Here is a 19,820-nt window from a genome sequence, read left to right as displayed (position 1 = left end):
AAAGGCGCTGTCCTTGCATTTTCCCTTTAGTAGCTATTTGAGGTGACGTTGGTGAGCTCGTTATGTCCGGACGAGGCAAACAAGGAGGTAAGGCTCGCGCTAAGGCTAAGACCCGGTCTTCGCGGGCCGGGCTTCAGTTCCCCGTGGGCCGAGTGCACCGCCTGCTCCGCAAGGGTAACTACGCCGAGCGGGTCGGGGCCGGCGCGCCGGTGTACCTGGCGGCGGTGCTGGAGTACCTAACGGCCGAGATCCTGGAGCTGGCAGGCAACGCGGCCCGCGACAACAAGAAGACGCGTATCATCCCGCGCCACTTGCAGTTGGCCATCCGCAACGACGAGGAGCTCAACAAGCTGCTCGGCAAAGTCACCATCGCGCAGGGCGGCGTCCTGCCCAACATCCAGGCCGTGCTGCTGCCTAAGAAGACTGAGAGCCATCATAAGACCAAATAAGTAACAAGGTGAGAAAAGCTGAAATACAAAGGCTCTTTTCAGAGCCACCTACACTGTCAAAGAGAAAGCTGGTACACACAATCTTGTGTTTTGAGTGATAAGATTATAAAGTGCTTCGGTTCTCTTGAGGGGGTGGAGCGCAACTCCAAAGCAATTCGGCACGTGGTCTGAACTGAAAGGACTACTTGCAGATTCACATGGACTAGTATGTGCAGGAGAGGCTTGTTCAGAAGTTGGGAGATGAATCCGATAGACAAGTACCTGAAGTCCAGTTAATAAAACTAATGTTATCTAGAAGCAGTGTCCTTAGGCAGCCAAAATACGGATGCACTGATTACTTTTAGGAAACTTAGCAATTCTGAATGTACTGTTTAGAAAAGTCCTTTGAAAGAGCATCCTGGTTAAGTGACCTAACTAAAGGATAGTTTCATCAGATGATGAAATTCTTACAATTCCACTCAGCAGCCGTTTACATTTTCTTTAGGATTTAATTCTAATGGGAACTAGAGTTTGTCGATTAAAAATATTCAGAACTTATTTAATCCCATATTAGTAAATCCTTGGTCCTATTTCTTTGGGACTCATGTGTTCATTTAACGCACTCTTGTAGTAACTCAGGATACAGCAGTCAATTCAAACCTAGAAAATCTACCTCCCTGGAATTTACTCTAGGTGAGGGAGCCATAAATAAACATGTGAATATATAATATGTAAGATGATACACATCCTGTGAAAAACATAGGGAGGAGATAAGCCATAGAGCATTATGGGGACTCATTTTAGATAGGGGGTAAATGGAGATTACCTCTTAAAAGTATTACTTGCTCAGAGACCTACATAAATTAAATAACGAGACAGTCAGATACTAGAGGAAGAGTATTTCAAGTAGAGGGAACTGAAAATGCAAAAGCCTTAGGACAGAAAATGTGTTTTTCTTGGGCACAGCCAGAAGGCCCATTAGGCGTTGAACTTAAAGGGAGGTGGGGGGGAGGACACCATAATATAGGACTTCGGGTGTGTAAATTAATGTGTATAAGTAATCAAAAGCAATAGCAACCCTGATCTCTGAGATAATAAATTTGATAATACAGATTAGCTAGATAGAAAAAGCTGTGGAATCCAACCCACTTTTTAAAAAAGACACCATAAAAACAGTATTGACTGGGTGGGGGGGTCATGAATTGGGAGATTAGGATTGACATATATACACTATTGATACTACGTATAAAATAGATAACTAATGAGAACCTACAGTATAGCTCAGGGAACTCTACTCAATGCTCTGGTGACCTAAATGGGAAGGAAATGCAAAAAAGAGTGGATATACGTATGCGTACAGATGATTCACTTTGCTGTACAGTAGAAACTAACACAACATTGTAAAGCAACTACACTCCAATAAAAATTAATTTAAAAAATAATATCGAGTTTATTATGAAAGATTGAGAACATAGTTTATAATTCAATACAGGATTTATTTGCTACTCCTAGTCTTTGCTTGCAGAAGCCCTGTCGAATGAAGTGATAATAAAATGCAAGACACCCAGGAAAAAAATTATGGTGATATAGTGATGTAGGTTGAGTTCTCTGGAAGCAGATGCTGAGATGGAGCTTGGGGTGCAAGATGTTTATTAGGGACCAACATCTGTGAAGGGAGGAAGGAACTAGGATTAGACAGAGAATGTCAAACTGTGATACAGGCCAGACAAACATGTGGGGAGCATTGGAGCCTGTATTGCCTGTCAGAGTTGCCCCACACGGGGTGAAAATGTCTCTGGATCAGGCTTTACTTCTGCCACTGATGACTGCCCTGAGGAAGGGCGTGCCTTGAGTTGGGTGGAGATCTGCAACCCTGGGGAACCCTGGAGATAAGAGCTGCTGCCTATCTACTAAGCGCACTCTGCAGTTGGGCAGCAAGTCTTTCCTTGGTGGGGGATCTGGATCCTGCATTTCCATGTCTATGACATACATTAACATGAATATAAATATCAGTGTTGAGTAATGTCTGTGATGGTATTTGTAAAACTGACTTAGCATACATAGTTTCTTTACCTTCATCGGGGAATTTAAAAGGGATGTGTTTTTCTTTTTAGAGAAATGAGAAAACTTACTTTCTAAAAACCTTTACTAATTTCATATACTCCTGTAAGAGTTTTAGACGCCACAATCATTGCAAATGGAAGGTGATATAAAACAATAAGGAATAAGAGAGAATCTTCCACTGGCCTTTTCTCCGTCCTCCAGATCCAGTAATCACTTCACTTATCCAGTCCTGGGTTCCAGTTTTGTACCATAATGTGAAGGCTTCAAAGTGAATAGTTGAGGCCCCAAAAGAGAAGAGAATGAGGCTTTAAAGAAAACATGGAAGAGATATTCAGTACAGACCATTTATGGGCTACATATGCAACATGAATGCACTTGAGGTGGGTATCGTTCCAGTTACAATTTAGAAAAGAAATGCTATGGGACTGAATGTTTAAGCCCCCTGCCCCCTTTTCATGTATTGAAATCCTAACCCCGCAATGTGATGGTATTTGTTGGTGGGGGCTTAGGAGGTAAATGGCTTTAGATGAGGTCATGAAGGTAGAATCCTCATGGTGGGATTAGCACTCTTGTAAGAAGAAGAAGAGACCAGAGCTCCCCACCCACTCCTGGAGCCCACAAAGAAGAAATCACATGAGCACAAAGAGAGGTGGCAGCACCTGCAAACCAGGAAGCAGTTCTTCACCAGACATGGAATCTGTTGGCACCTTGCTCTTGGACTTCCCAGATTCCAGAACTATGAGAAATAAACGTTTGTTGTTTAAGCCACCCATCCTATAATATTTGTCATAGCAGCCCCAACTGAGTAAGACAAGAAAGCACAATGTAATTTATTCAATCAGATTCTCAATTTGTAAGAGATAAAGCTATAAATCAAGATATTAGCTACCTCAACACAGAACCCACACATAACTGCCTTCTCTTAACTATCTGGTCTTATACACTTTGGTCTAAGGTATGAGTAGGAATGTTAAAGAGAGATGTTGAAAAACTTGTACATGGACAATTTTGCAATCATTGATTGGTTGGGGAAAGAGATTGACTGATATCCACAGGATAGATCATCATTTCTACCCCATTCTTAAGAGCCTCCTTCACAGTGGAAGCCCTCTGGTGGTCATTTTGGGGTAACTCATATACTGACTGTGTCCTTGTACATTACACTCCACAAGACCTTCATGATAATAATTTTCTAGTCATGTTTTCCATGTCCTTGATTAGCTGGATAACTCACCAGTCACTGTCTATAAATTAGTAAAGATACATATAGACTCGCTTTTCCTGCATCAGGCCAGATTCCCTACCATAAGAAGTAGACAACCAGATGTACCACCCAATATTCTGCTGACAGGGGGATTTCTTTTCACTACTCTCTCTCAAGACCTCCCATCTCTAAGTGGAAGCATATCTTGTAGCGCACAGCTATCCAATTCTACTAGTGCTAAAATGCTCCTCAAAGCCGCTCTAATAGGGCCATGATTGTTAATCCTTTGTTAACTGGTCATAGGGGGTTTACAAAGAGGTTATAAAAAAGAGTTGAAGGAGAGGTAGCAAAGCAAGAGAAACAGCACAGGAGTCTGAGCATTATACATCTTGCTCAGACCATCACAGATCTGGTCTTGTCTATAGAATTTCATTTTAAAATGAAATGCTACTGTGATATCCATCTTTATAATTTGGTAGATCATAGGACACCCAGTTCCTGGTGAATATTTTGGGGCGCATATTTGCTTTATGTCCCACTGTCAGGTATTCAGTAATTAAAATGGCTCAGTAGATGCTAGAAGCTACTTTTCAAATAAATGATAGTTGCCATCAGAGTAAGACTTGGCCTTATTCTAAATCCCCAGGTGTGATACTCTTCATGAGTTTTGCAAGAGTCTCCTTAGAGCGTTTCTGTCTGCCATGCATAACTCCAGACCAATGACTCTTATGCATCATAAAGCCTAAGTGGCAGGAAATGGGGCCTACTGAAAACCAGCAGGCTTACAAACTATCTGATAGCTGGTGAGGGGAGCATATCCAGATATGGTACATGTCACTTTGGGGAAATAATAATGTTAGTAGCTCAAAGGGTAGCAAGAGAACATTTCAGATGAAAGAAATAAAAGCTGGTAGGAAAGATCCTACAGAGGTTATTATTATTATTACTATTATTATTTGGCCACACCACATGGCATCTTAGTTCCCCAACCAGGGATTGAACCTGGGCCCAAGGCAGTGAAAGCATGGAGTCCTAACCATTGAACCATCAGGGAACTCCCCCTACAGAGATTTTTAAAAAATAATATAGGAAAGAGAGGGAAGGGTTGCTGGAGCTATGCCCCTGAGTGAGAGAGAATTTTAAATTTATTTTTAATAGAAAATTTAGGAAAGTCGGAAGTAGAAAAGTCCATGGCATTGATAAACATAGAGCTAGCAGGTTGGATTAGGCCACCCTGTCTCTTATCCTACTCAGAATCACTGTAGTAAAAGTGTCAGGCAAAATCCTCAGAAAGGCTTTCAAAAATAAACAGCACAAGAAGAGAGGCCATTTTCTAGGCCTGTGCCACACCAAGGACTAACACACAGGATTGGCTTTTCTCTCTTCTTATAGAGAAGCACATGCAAATCAGTCCAATTGCCAAAACACCCAGCAGAAAATGCAGAAAAGCACTTGTGTCCATAAATAGGGTGCTTTCTAAATAGGGTGAGAGGAAGTCCCTGAGGGAAAGAAAGGAAGGAGAAGTCCAACTCAAACAGGCCTGAGACAAAAGCAGCCTGCATTCCCTGTACAGGCAGCATTTCCTTTCCTTCAGCTAAACTGAGCTCATTTCCTCGAGACAGAAAATCCCTAGCTCTCTTCCCTGATCAAATTAATACTGGGAAGCAGGTAATTCTTCAGCAAACCTGCCAGTAATTAGGGTGGCTTTGTGTGATCTAGAAGAAAGAAGATAAAGAAAACCTCAGAAAATTAAAGACATCATTTTGGCTCTGCTGAGAAGCTTTATATGGTCAGCTGCTGAGGTAATTCTGAACTCCTTTGCCTTCATTTCCTAACGATATTTCCTACCCACAGCCTCTGCACACAATAAAGCCATTTGCCTGGCCACATACTGTTGGGAGAAGTTGCCTCCATAAAGGATTGGACTGGAATCTCTGTGCATTCATTCATTCATTGTGTGCCCGAGCAATATTCATAAAGAGCTTACTAAATGTGGAACCCTGGCGATAGACTATTGAACACGACAGTTATCTCCCCTTGGAGCACAGTTGGGGAGGGGACGGAGGGAGGGAGGAGACTGACATTAATTTAAAATAACTCCAGTAACTAATACATCATAAGAAACTGATATGGGGACACTGACAGAAAAATAAAAAAAGGGTCATGGAACAGAGAAAATAAATTTGACTTAGACGGAGAGGAATGTGTTGTGTGGAGAGGGGAGCTCAGGAAAAGCTTCCCCAGTGAATTCAGTGGAGAGCTGAAGTATGAATGGAATTTAACCAGGTAAAGAGAAGAAAGGAAATCATTCTGTACCAAGGAAAGAGCATGTCCAGGACCCTGACTCTACAGTGCGCAGGCAGAGTTGTCTGTGACGGGGTGCGGGCAGCCCGTAGAGCTTCCAGGCCATACAAGAAGTACTGTTCCCTCTCCCCCTCGGGCAACTGGCAAAACTGGGAGAAACAAGTTTCAGTGAGATGTAAGCACTCTGAGACACTGAACATTTTCTCAGTTGGGCAGGCTGAGTCCAGGGGCGCGCCAGATTCACAGGTGTATGGGTCAGGATGGAGCCATATCCCTTCCTTTGAACTCACTCTTGGAACCTGATATAATGCCAGATTCTATGCCAAGCACCTGGAGATTCTGACCAGTTTGGCCAAAAATGGGACCCAGTAAGGTTCAATTCGAAGCAACACCCTCTCCATTCTATCGCTGGAGGTCTGAGGACCACGCTTTTTAAAACTAAGCAAGAGACCTGCATGGGCTGGAAGTGGAAGTGAGAATAGTCAGTCCGCAAGTGTTAGCAACCCCAGAGAGGAGCCATCATGTTTGGAAAATTCCATGTAGTGAAACTTAATTTTATTCCTTTTGGTTTGTTTGCCAGGAGCAACATACTGTATTAGCAAGTGGAGGAGCAGAATAGGGCAATAAACTGAGAAGGCATTTCTAAATAAAGACGGAAAACAAAGTGTATGTTTCTTTAGATGACAGAAATAGACGTTCCTGAGAAAAGAGCAGAGGTGGAGCTCTAAAGCAGATGCTTCCTGGTGCTGTGCTGTGATCATACAGTGGTTAGTACTCTGCGTTGTGGCTGCAGTAAGCTCGGTTCGAATCTGAGTCACAGCAGGATCTTTATTCCTCATATGTGCATCACCGATTTTTTTCAACACTGCCATGGAGACAGCCTCTCTAAAACCTTTGCAAAATTGAAGACAAATGTTCAGCATCCTGCCCCCACTGGCCAGCCAAACAGAAAGTATCCATGGTTTGGGGGAGTTTTTATGTTTTTTGTTGTTTTTTTTCCTCCAATTCTTCTCTTCCCAACCATACCCATGTCCAACACTCCTGTTGGCATTGGCTGGAAGTCCCAATGAAGAAGTTGAGGTAATAACAATAAAAATAGAAAACTTTTCCTTTTAAACACGATGAAATGACTGTTTAAATGCAGATCCGGTTTATTGTGGCAATCTTTTCTTGCACACAAAGGACTGATTATGAATCACACATTTCTATTTTTCTTCTTTTGGATGCATTTTATTGTTTTTTTGATTTTTATTTTAGCATAGTTGATTTACAATGTTGTGTTAGTTTCTCCTGTACAGCAAAGTGAATCAGTTATACATATACATATATCCACTCTTTTTAAGATTCTTTTCCCATATAGGTCATTACAGAGTATTGAGTAGAGTTCCCTGTGCTATATATACAGTAGGTCCTTATTAGTTATCTATTTTATATATAGTAGGGTGTATAAGTATCGTGGTTAGGTCAGTGCTGAGAAACTAAACTTTGATAATCTGGGAAAAATTAGAGGAACTTTTAGGGGGTGGGATCATGACTCAGAAGAATAGCCACTATCTCTAGCCTCTTCAGTTTCTTGAGTGAGTTAGAAAGAGGCAAGTGGACTGGGTAAGGCGGGAGTGGAAGAGCGTTGGTCTGAAGTGGGGAGGTGGCTGGAAAGCAGAAGCAGTAGATGCTACCTGGGGACCACAGTGAGACGACTAAAAAGAAGCAGCTCCCCAGAGGAGCGGTGACTTCACTTCTCATAGCACAGCGCTCTGAGATACACATGGCGCCTCATCTCCCTGGGCCTTATAAATTTTCAGTGCTCAAAAAAATACTGTCTTCTTTCTCATATTTTTAGCAGCTTATTAGAAGTTTCAGCATGAAGGTATCTTCTTCGATTTCCTAAAGCCTTCCCTTCATAGGGCTAAAATAGCCCCCACTTCTTACCCAAGTGTCCACCTGACACGGATTCTGAAACTCGACCCAACAAAGCTTCAGAGATATTGTAATTAAGCTGAAATGTCTTATATTTTCAGTGTCATCCCTTCAGCAGCCCAGGTTTGAGGCTGCTTCCCAGTAGTCTAACAATATTCACAGTGACCATCCATGTTCATCTGGATCACATCTACTTCAATTTTCTCTTTTGTGTGTGTTATTTCTACTCAATTTTATAAGGGTGAGTTCAGGGATCAAGTATGTATTAACCCAGACTGGCTCCTATCAATTTTTTTTTCCCACCAGTGAGTGAGGAAACTCAGATTTAGAACAGAGACAAACATCTTGATCTTTCAATCCTCTAGAACATACTCTCTCCAGCAGTTATTGGCCTGAGTAGCGGAAATGCATGTACTATGGCCCAGAGGCTACTTCTTGGTAAGAGGGTTAGGGTCCTAAATCTGGCACAGAATTGACTTGTAGTGCCAGGCTAGTAATGGGTTAAAGAAGACCTACACTTGGTGATTTGCTCAGAAAGTAGAGAGCTTGCTTGGCATGCACCACGTGGTACTTAGTGCCAATACATTTCTACTAGACATGTCCGTTTCTCTGGTTCACAGTTATATTGTGTAGCTTTGCATGACATCACTAGCAAATCTGATATAAACTGACCAGGGGAATTATAAGATTAAAATTTTGTATTTTCCAGGTGTCCTTTTATGATTGCTTGAATATTGGTTGGGAACATCATTCACAACCTGCCAATCACATTTGCAGAGGGAAAACTGCCCTCCTCTACCTATGGCACTCATGGTCTGCTTTTTAATTTCTCTGTGCCTCATCCTCATCTTTCAATGGAAGTTAATGAGAGTTACCACTTTCTACAATTGTTCTAAAGATTTAAGGACATAATATGCATGGGGCACTAGCTCAGTGAGGTACAAACCAAAAACATGACAAAATAAGCCATTGTTGTTATTGTTAAATAAGTAAATAAATAGGATTGCTATCTGTGCCTTTGTAGTAGTAATGTAAACACTGATACTGAACTCAGCGTCTACTTAAAGTGACTACAGTCCTCAGCTATTTTGATGGTGATAAGCTAATTCCAGCCATGGCTGGAAGAGTTTTGTCTGTCCTCAGAATTAAGGTTCACTTCAAGATTTCAGCCAGGCTATTTATTAGCCCCATGCCTGCCAAAATGTTTGCCATAGGGCTTCCCTGGTGGCGCAGTGGTTGAGAGTCCGCCTGCTGATGCAGGGGACACGGGTTCGTGCCCCGGTCCGGGAGAATCCCACATGCCGCGGAGGGGCTGGGCCCGTGAGCCATGGCTGCTGAGCCTACGCGTCCGGAGCCTGTGCTCCGCAACGCGAGAGGCCGCAACAGTGAGAGGCCCGCGTACCGCAAAAAAAAAAAAAAAAAAAGTTTGCCATAGTGTTACCAAGGCTGTTTCCCCAGAATCATACCCCTGCCCCCTCCCTCGAATAGAAACCAACTACTCTTATCTAAGTTTCAGGAGGAAGCTGCAAAGAGAAAAAAAAATACAAGAACTGGTTAGAATAAACTACACGCAAGATGGCGGAAGATTTGACTTCCAGTAGACCTTGAGCCTCATTATATGTTTATTAGAATACATTAGTATGCTAAATGACACACCCACCAGCACCTTGACAGTTGACAGTTACCATGACAACAATGGGACAAGCTCGTACAAGGACTGAAAAGGAGGATTGCATCAGTTCTGGGCCTAAACCACACCGGTGTTCTCAGATGAGTCACGAATATTCCACCCACTCTTTCCAATTCCCTCCCTTGTACCTCCATTCTCCTATATAAGTATTTGTTTCATTATTTGCCTTGTTCTACATTGTGCTATCTATTCTGTTCCATTGGTTTATTTATCTATCTCTGCAAAAATACCACACATATTAATTACTATCCTTTAAAATACATCTGACGTTAGAAAAGAAAGCACCACTAACATTCTTTTCTTCTCTTTTAAATTAATTTAGTTTGCTAAAGCTCTCTAGTTCTTCCAAGTATTAGAATCTGTTGGAATTTTGATTGATATCTCATTGTATATATATAATTTTAAAGAAATTTTGTATTTTTATTTTATAGAACTTTTGCTCTCATTAATATGTTGTATCACTGCATTTATTTAGGTAGTTTTTTATCTTTCCATAATATTTTATAACTTTCCCTGTGAAAGTACTGTACATAATTTGTGAGATTTATTCTTAGGTATAATTTTTAAAACCTTATTTTCTATGTATTTCTGAATTAAAATTATGAACAGTTATCTAGCAAATGTGCTAAACTTATTTATTGATTTTAAACATTTATTGATTCTCCAGTTTTCTCTGTAGATATCATCTGCAACTAATGATTACTTATTTATTCCTTTTCACTCCTTATACATATTTTCTAATTTTAAACCAGCCTAACGAACTATTATTACTCCTCCCACATGGAATAAGTAATCATATTTTTATTTGCACAATTTTCAATAGGTCTTATTATTTCAACCCCAAATCCATCCACCAGTTATTTAAATCTCTTTTCAGGGTGTTTATCCACATCCAGGTTTCTCTCAACTTCATCTCCTTGAAGAATTCTTCCCCAAACGTTTCTGAACTCTTACAGTCTGGTCTTACTTCCCTTAACATTCCACATATATGATATTCCCGTCATCCTGGACTATCCCTTCACTTATCTCCTATGTTGCACTTGCATCTCATACTTTCTGTATCCCAAGTCTTCCTACTTCTTAACCCACACTTTCATTTTGGTAGAACGTATCCTCCTATGGATCCCAAGAAAGGAAGTACTGAAGGTAAATTATACAAGGCAGTGTATATTTGAAAATATACAAATATATTTGTATATATATCTCTTTTACACTCATACTTGATGGATACTTGGGTTTCATATCGGATTCTAGGGTGGATTTCATTTTCTTTCAGATTTGAATCCATTGCTTTATTGTCATCTAACTTCTGGTGCCAATTTTGAAAAGTCAGCTACTCTGTTAATTTATCCTTTCTGTGACTTCTCAAAAATCCTTTTTACTGACTACTCAGTGATCCCTGCCTGTCTAGATTTTTTTTTAGTGTTGTGATATGTACCTAATTTTTTGAGGTTTATCATCCTTGCATTTTCCCTATTCTTTATATCAGGAAGTACTACTACTTAGATATTGCACATCCTAGAATTTTCCTCTAATAAACTTATTATTTTCTCTGTATCACTAACTTTTTTGCTTGATATTCCAGGATATTATCACACTTTATGATCTATTTATTAAATTTTCATTTCTGATAATATATTTTTATCTTACAAAAGCCTCTTTCCTTGTGTAAATACACTTATCTTTATTTCAGTATTCAGTGTTGTCTCCCATCTCTCTGAGTATATTAATATTGGTTTATTCTCAGCATTGTTCTACCTATGTAGCCTTTGTCCATAAGTTGCTTTTTGTTTCTGTTTTTGTTATATTTCTTTAATACATTCTTCAGAAATATCATGATTCTGACTTTCTATTCATGGTTTAGAGCAGGATATGTGAAAGTCTATTGCCAGCTCTGACCCGTTGGACGGTGCTTGCTTATTTTGAGTGGAAGTGGAGTCTAAGAGGGTTGGGAAGATCACTGGGTAAGGTCAAGGTTTTCATAGATGTCTCTTGTCTTTAGTCTGGAACCTCAGCCATCAAACACATCAAATGCCTCTCAGGACAGTGATCTCTGTTTTATCCTTTTAGGAGCATAAACCTGGAGGCTTCTTCCTGAGACTTCCAGGCAGGAGCTAGGAGAGCTTGACTTTCTAGGAGAGAAAACCTGAGTCCTCTGAAGAATTGAGAAATGCTGGAGGGGTCAGTGTCTGTTGAGCCCCGTCCACACATTTCTCTGGCACTGTTCCCAATCTGAGGCCCAGGTTACACCCTTTTGACCTAAAATCGGATCCTCGCCCCTCCGCCCAGTTTTACAATTTTAGAAATTCTTGCTGATTAGGCTCTCTCACTCTTGAGGTGAGAAAATGTTTATTGTCCCCAGCGCTCAGGCCTCATTGAAATCTATTTCTGCTTGACTTTTATGATGACTGGAGATAACAGAAGTAACAAGACTATTTTTTGGTGACAACCCGATGCTCCACACTGCCTCAGAGAGCTAAGCAGTGTATGAAAGTGGAGCTCCCAAAGAAAAGTCGGGAGAGAATCTGCAATTCTGTTTCATAAACAGCTCTCAGAAGCCTAATCTACAAAAACAAAAACGAAAGCGAAAAGCCCACTGTGTTAGCCTTGGAGTGAGAGAAGGAAAAGGAAGGGGAAAAAAAAAAAAAAAAAAGATGTTTACGAGTTGGCTCCACTGGGGATCGAACCCAGGACCTTCTGCGTGTAAAGCAGACGTGCTAACCACTACACTATGGAACCACAAGTGTGCAAACTTCCTGTCCCCAGACACAAAAGTTTCTAGAAAAATACATCAGCAAATATAGCTATTCGATTCAAAGATAGATGACTTGGAACACAGGAAATTTTGGAGCTTAATTACATTTCTAGTGCATCTCACTCACACACAAGCTTGAAATATGTCCTCAAGTTGCATCATCTGTGAACACATGATTCTTGATTTGTGCCCCTTTGAACACTTCTAAACTAATCTATATTTATCCAGTCACTCAAAGAGTATTTATTTTGAGCTATGTGCCAAGCACTTGTCGAAGTGCTGCAGATAGAGAAGTGCAACAATTAAAACCCCTGTGTGTACGCATCTTTTGCTGTAGTTCCTAGCAAATAACCGGGGCTGAATAAACATATCTTTATTTCAAGGGAATTATAGAAGAAGTTAGCAGCACTCACATGACCTCCCTTTTTTTGCAGCTGGGTTAGAGCTGGCCAGTTGGGGACTGCTCACTAAGTTAAACTTGGGATATTTGTGCATTAAGATGGGATGCAAAAAAAATGTTTTCAATTGTAGGGGTTCAGAGCATGCCACCCCAAAATATGCCTCTCTGGTATGTTGATTATCTTAAGCTAAAGACACTTGAAAAACAGCAGATGCAAGAAGGGCACTCTTACCTTCCTTTTTCTTTCCAAAAGCAGGAGATAAAATACCCATATGCCCTCTTTGTACCAGAGGAAGGAAGCATTCTTATCACCAGAGACTGGGGAGTCCAAGCAAAGAGAAATCTGTACCAAGAAACCTCCTTAAACTAACCCTTATCTTCCTAGTCCCTTTTCCACATAATTGCCCTAGTCCAAACCCTTTCGTCTTGGCACGTTTTCACAACGTTTGTCCAACCTAGTCCATAAGCATTGGGCTCTGATTGCTTCTTTGAGTCTTCCTTTTTCTTGTGAGGGCTCCCACGTACATGTAAAACTTACTTAATAAAATTTGTATGTTTTTCTCCTATTAATCTGTTTTCTGCTAGTTTACTTCTCAGGCCCAGCCAGAAACCCTAAGAATAGAGGAGAAATTTTACTTCCCGTTCACAATCTCTCTCTCTTCCCTCCCTCCTTCCTTGTGATATAATATTGGTCCAATACATCTCCTTCAAACTCTGGGCCCTGATTTCCAGAGCCTTGTTGAAGAGTTGGGAGCCTTTTGGAAATCGAGTCACTGGTGAGGGCCACCAGACTGAGGAGGTTGTTTGCAGGTCACATAATCCTAGTTGTTCAAGGTCTTCTCAGTTTTCATTTCTCTTTAGAATCAATTTACTTAAAAACGGATGGGCTTGGAGTGGTTATACCAAACTGATGGTAGGCAAGGACCACAGTGGAAAGATTCAACCATGTACCTATTAAACACTGCCTACTTGGATTTTTTTTCTATGCTCTGGAGGTAAGGGGTAGGATTATAGGAGAGCGAAAAATAACCAAATAGCCTGAGCACAAAACAGAAACTCATAAGTTTTCTGGAACAAACGTGAGGGGTTTCCAGTTCTTATCGAAAAGGACAAATTAGAAAATAAGTTCATGTGCCAGAAGCAAGGATTGAACCCAAGCAGATAGGCAATTTATAAACTTTAAGTTCAAAACTTTCCCACTCACCAATCACAGCAACATAAGATTCTTGTTCTCATATCTTTTCTTATAAGAAACCAAAAAGTATTTGTTTACAATCTGGGGAGTCTAGGATTGACCTCATAGGTCCATGAAACATTGGCCCAGGCTTACAAGAATATAAACAAAAAACAAATCTTTGGAAGGTTCTTTGATGGGAAATTCATAAAACATAATTCAAACAATTATTTTCATAAAATTTACTATTTATGTGCTATGACTTGTGCTGGGTTGTTAGACTCTCCCTGACCTTGCAGACATATATTTTAACAGAAAAAGCACACAATTTTACTAAATACATAATTTCATGAAAATGTGAGGAGGCTAAGTAAAGGAAGTGTAGGATGCTACATGACCACCAACACATCCTGGAGACCCTTACTAAACCAAAACTTTGGACACTAGAAGACACAACCCCAATAGACTATCATATAAAAACCCAGTACACTTCTCTAGATATTTAGATCATGTCTCAAATATAAAAAAGAAACTCTATACTTTTTAAAAGAGAGAATATTTTTTAACCTAGTAGCAGAGAAAGACCCTTTAAGCATAACCTCAAAAGTACAAACCAGTAGGGGAAAAAAACGATAAATCCTTAGTAAAATCAAGGCTCTGCCATGAAGTTCTGTCAAAGTCAACAGACAGGTAACATAACAGTAGACAATACTGCAAGGTCTAAAATTCACAATAGACTAATGACTACAACATACAATGTACCCCAGGTATATCAACATGAAAAATACACCAACCTCTATACGAATATGGACAAATGATAAGAAAAGTATCAGTGTACATAAGATGCAATTCGAATGACTAACAAACATATAGACAGATGCTCAAAATCTTTAGAAAACATAAATAAAATTTTAAAGAAAACAATGATGAGATTTATCACTCTACACATATTAGATTACAGAGTAGAAAGCTGAATAATGTTAAGCCTGGGCAGGGATAAAGGGATATGCAGTGCTGGTGGGAGTGTAGACTGACAAAAATAAGCTGGGATTAATTAGTATACATATATATATACACTAATCCGTGTGTGTATATATATATATATATATATATACACACACACACATATATATACACACTCGCACAAGTACATAAAGGGAGATGGATGAGGAAGTGATGTTATATGGAGTGGGGGGACAATGGAGGCAACATGTGAGCGCATCACTGGGACAGAAGAGAGGAAATACAGTGCCCATTATGGGATCTTACATAGCAATTAGAAGCAATGATTTAAGTGCACACAGAGCAACTTTGATGGATCTTAAAGTCATAAGAATATATATCATTTATATAAATTTATAATATATGTGCACAAAACAAAAATGTCAATTTTGCAAATATATATATATGATCAAAGTGATACACAATAAACAAATTAGAAAAGTTGTTTATGTAAGGAGAGGAATGGCAGCAGGACATAGGGACAAAGGGAATGAATAAATCTTGTTGTAAGAAAGGGCAAGTAGATTAGGCACAGGCTAGACAGGCAGGGAAGAGCTGAGGGGTGCCTAGAGGAAATCGGGTGTGTAGATCTGTCACAGGATCTCCTAAGTGATTTCTGTTTTCTCCAAGGTCTTGCATTTTGTGGATGTTCAGTGAATACATAAGCCCTCGTCCTTTCCCATAAAGCACAAGGCACAAGGCGGTTATTTAAACATTTCAGAATGGTGGTCTCATCTATTCTTCCCCTACGCTAAGCTGTATTCGGCCAACATGCCACAACCCCTTCTGCAATCATCAACCTGACCTGGAAACTGAGAAGAGAGGTCATGTGACTCTGCTAAGACGCGCCCTGCATCTTGCCCAAGTTAGAGGCTCCCACGGCATCCTGCGGGAGTTATTTACCACATTGTACCCTAATTTTCTCTTTAATTCTCTGCATCCTCCACTCATTTTTACAACCTATGAAGACAGGAATCAAGTCAGTTTTAACTCAACGGTGCAATGAGCAGAATCTCCTGTGCATCAGAGTGTCCTTATCTTTGCTTGCTTTCTTATGCCAGGTTAGATAAAATAGAAGGAAGCATGATAGTCTTGCTCATGTGCAGTGAATTAGCTCAGAAAGTAGCACCGTGGGCTCTTTAACCTTGCGGAATTAGTGCTTACATCTCTCGTTGTTTGGGGGGGGAGGGTTGGAGGGAGAAATTTTTAAAACTTGCTTTATTTCCCTGCTTCTAGAATACAAATCCTATAGATGAAGAAGTTTTCGTTTGGTTGGTTCTCTGCTTTATCTCCAGTACCTAGAAAACTACCTGAAATACAGTAGTGACCACATTTGTTGACAAAATGAATTGGAGAAAAATTTTAAACGTGTTGCAATATCCAATATTTCCTCTAGAGGGCGATAGTCACCATGAAATAGGAATTTCACTCCAATTTAAAATAATTTTTAAAACCTCGCGCTGAAGAATGCATTTTTATTTTTTAATGTTGAAGTTTCTGCTTTAGTGTAGAAATATAGTTCAGAAATACAGGTGCGTTCTCTTTGTCACAAAATCAAGTACGTTTCTGGCAAAATGCTACATTTCACAGAAAATGTTACAAATGTGATATAACCGAAGCATAGTTTGAGAGGGGGCCCTGTGGCTTAGCTGGTCAAAGCGCCTGTCTAGTAAACAGGAGATCCTGGGTTCGAATCCCAGCGGGGCCTTTCCCTTTCCCTTTCCCTTTCCCTTTCGGTTTTTGTATTTCAACAGTGTAGTTGCCACTAAACATGCTGGAGATGCATTGAGGAATTTATATTACTGGTAAAGTCTGTATTGAATTGTTATTCCAATTGTGGAGAGTCTTCTTCCAGATAATACCTTCACAATATGAAGAGTTGTGATGAAGGGAAAAGTGAATAAGTTTCCTGTAATTGATAGAAAGTGATGGATTTGCTAATGATTGGTATATGAATTGAGCACAAATTATCTTCCAGTACCTGATAGAGAGTAAGATTTCAAATTCTGTCTTGGAAGTTCAGTCTCAGCTCTCTTAAACTGTGACATCCAACATAGTCAGCTAAATGATGGAGTTTGGTTATCAGTGTCAGGCAAAGAATTAATAAGCCACGACATTTAGTTGGAATCAGACTCATTTTTATTTTTGAGAACAAGAGAGCAATGTCAAACGTAGACCCTCATCATTTTGGTTTTGTGCAGCCCTAGGAACTGTATTTGTTTGTGCATCAGGAGAACTTACTGAGTGCACAGGGGGAAAATTGGAGCTCAATGACATTTTGAGGAAATAAATCACAAGTAGATTATCACTTTCTTGAATCTTAAGTGACATTGTAGTTTATAGCTAAAATGTACACTGTGTAGCACTGGCCTATACATTGGGCTTTTCCCTTTTATCTAGAGAAATTTCAAAGATTATGACTGGAGTCCCACCAGAGTCACTGTCTTTTCACTTTAGTAGAAATAGTCCTGCACTATGCCTGAAATCCTGTTTATACTTCACTGGAAAACTGGTTTCATTTTCCTCAGTTTATCCATAGAGTTCTTCCCCATCTACTTCCCAAGGAATGTGAGCAAAAAAGGTAGTCATGAAGGGTAGCAGACTATGCCACCCCAAAATATACCACTTTGGCATAAGGACTATTGTGAGCTGAAGACAAATGAGAAGAAGCAGATACAAGAAAAGCTCACTTCACTTTCCCTATTTGCCTATAAAGCGGGACATACAAAGGACATAATACATTTTAAAAGTCCCCCCCCCACCAGGAAGGGCAAAGATTAATCCCCAGAGACAACTTTAGACCCTATCAGCCTGGAATCTAAATAACAAATTTTACTAACTAGCCTTTCTGGAGTGAAAGATCTGATGAGAGTTTATAACGAGACTAATGCCACTAACAAGGAATTTTGGAAAAAGAATAGCAAGGAATAAGAGAGCCATTCCAAAATAAATTTTAGGCAAAAATCTCTGTAGACATAACAATCAACCATATTTTCAAAGAAGACAGAAAACAGTGCATCTAATTTATAAATGTGAATGAACATAATCTTTACAGAGAAACAAAATCTTGATACATAACATATAATAATTCTGAGACACAATATGCCATGAATATCCAAACCATGTAATAAGAATATATAAACAATATATCAACAATATCAAGCAGAGAGATTCAATAAGTCTGGAGTAGGTCCTACACATTTATATATTAATAAGGTTTCACAGGTAAGTAATGTAAATCCTCAATTGAAAGCCAGTTGCCTAGATGTTAGATTCAAAGTGTACAAAGTTAACATTTAGAAAGATAACTGAAATTATGGCTCATTGTATTCTACTGATGTTGTCTAGTATCAGGCAAAACAACACCAGGACTCTGACAAATAGAAATATGTTATGAACAGTGGGTACTGATAAATCTCTAGGAATTTCCCATTCCTTGAAGGCTGTCAGCTAGCGGTCATTCTCAGTTTCTAGTGAATGTCCACATTCCATGGCTGGTGGCCGCCTTCATCTTCAAAGTTAGCAATAACCTGTCGAGGCTTTCTCATACTTAAAATCTGTAAGTATATTATTTAATATGCAATGAAACAGTGGATGCCCTTTATTAATTAAAAACATTTTTTCAGGCGCTGGCTTTGAGCCAGTCACAGTACTTGACATGAAGGATGCAGCACTGACCAAAGCAGAGCAAGGCCTTACCTTCTTGGATTTATTGAGCACTCACTATGTCCCTGGCACTGTGCTTGAGACATTACTTATGTCATTATTTAATCAATATCGTGTATGTCATTTTCAAAGTAACCCCATACATTTAAACAAGAAAAAGAGTAAAAATATGCTGGGAGTCTGAGGGACAGTGCAAGGGTCGAGGAGAGAAACAGGAGGAGGCTCGTGCTGGGCACACGGAGACCCAGGCGCCAGACTTGAAGAAAAGGACAGACAGGGAGAGTGAGGTACTTAGACTGACAGCGGCCCCAGGGGCTCTTGCCCTCCTATCCCCCACTGCGCACCCCGTTTTCATTTTGGATTCAAATCTTAAATCCAACGCTTTTGTGATAAACGTTCGAAAAAAATTTAGACGAGTTGTAAATGACTTCTTAACTGGCAGCACCGAGGTAACGGTCAAATATAACCCAAAGTCTCACCATTGCTCCATTTTACCGCAGAGCATTCGCGGTTGCTGGTCTGAGGCTACGCCACAAGCCTGAGATATTCCCACATTGAGAAGAAGAAAACCGAAATACCACGAGGCATATACTTCAAGAGGAATCGAATCAGCGACCTTGACATTATAAAAACAATAAATACCCTAACCAAGTGAGCAACTTGCCATGAAGAGGAATGATGTTTTTACATTTCAGAAGTATAAACTATATCAAAGCATTATTGCCTGAAGTTTTTTCCAGAATGATGCAAGACATTTTCTCATTCTCCCAGTTTCCTCTTCCCCTAAATACATCCACCTTACCTCATTCAATTTTCTTTAAAAGCTCTCCATCCTGACTCTGGTACTTTATTTCTTTAAAAAGAAATACACACAATCAAATCGTTCAGTGGTAGTGATATTAGGACTGTCTGTAATTGTTTGTACGGGTGCAATTTCCACCGGTCATGTGGCCTATACGTAGGACGGGGACGAGAAAATGAATGTGAAGGGTATTGGCCCGTACGGGGATCGAACCCGCGACCTTGGCGTTATTAGCACTACGCTCTAGCCAACTGAGCTAACCGGCCGCCCCGAGGCACAGGTCTTTACTTACGTGTTTTAAAGTTATACCTAATTAAAGTCGGCGGTCTTTGTAAAATGTTTTTAAAATGTTCTTTTTTCTATCAAAAAGGAAAAGACAAATCCCAGTTGCCTGCACGGATGAACCGTGCTTCT

General features: G+C 40.0%; 1 protein-coding gene and 3 non-coding genes across 5 annotated transcripts; 2 read left to right on the top strand and 2 right to left on the bottom strand.

Moving 5' to 3' along the window:
- Positions 1 to 47: 47 nt before the first annotated feature.
- Positions 48 to 19,673, top strand: LOC101272689 (histone H2A type 1-J). 2 transcript variants are annotated; one of them, XR_004485136.2, is made up of 3 exons: positions 48 to 457; positions 2,694 to 2,872; positions 5,551 to 5,627. XR_004485136.2 is itself a non-coding variant. In XM_004273462.4 (2 exons), the coding sequence occupies exon 1, from the start codon at positions 63 to 65 to the stop codon at positions 447 to 449; it is 387 nt and encodes a 128-aa protein (XP_004273510.1). In that variant the 5' UTR covers positions 48 to 62; the 3' UTR covers positions 450 to 457; positions 19,105 to 19,673. The 2 variants fall into 2 exon arrangements, 1 of the variants encoding a protein (XP_004273510.1); XM_004273462.4 differs by lacking the exons at positions 2,694 to 2,872; positions 5,551 to 5,627 and adding an exon at positions 19,105 to 19,673.
- On the bottom strand, positions 12,274 to 12,346 carry TRNAV-UAC (transfer RNA valine (anticodon UAC)). Its single transcript has one exon. It is a non-coding gene; the product is annotated as a tRNA-Val (tRNA).
- TRNAT-AGU (transfer RNA threonine (anticodon AGU)) lies at positions 16,573 to 16,646 on the top strand. The gene has a single exon. It is a non-coding gene; the product is annotated as a tRNA-Thr (tRNA).
- TRNAI-AAU (transfer RNA isoleucine (anticodon AAU)) lies at positions 19,599 to 19,672 on the bottom strand. The gene has a single exon. It is a non-coding gene; the product is annotated as a tRNA-Ile (tRNA).
- Positions 19,674 to 19,820: the final 147 nt, after the last annotated feature.

Source organism: Orcinus orca, chromosome 10, assembly GCF_937001465.1.
Source record: "Orcinus orca chromosome 10, mOrcOrc1.1, whole genome shotgun sequence".
In the NCBI taxonomy this organism is placed as follows: Eukaryota; Metazoa; Chordata; class Mammalia; order Artiodactyla; family Delphinidae; genus Orcinus; species Orcinus orca.
This window is presented reverse-complemented; position numbering and strand designations above follow the sequence as displayed.

Bases quoted from the DNA above. Each gene is read 5' to 3' on its own strand.
- LOC101272689 (XM_004273462.4), top strand. From the start codon at position 63: ATGTCCGGACGAGGCAAACAAGGAGGTAAGGCTCGCGCTAAGGCTAAG.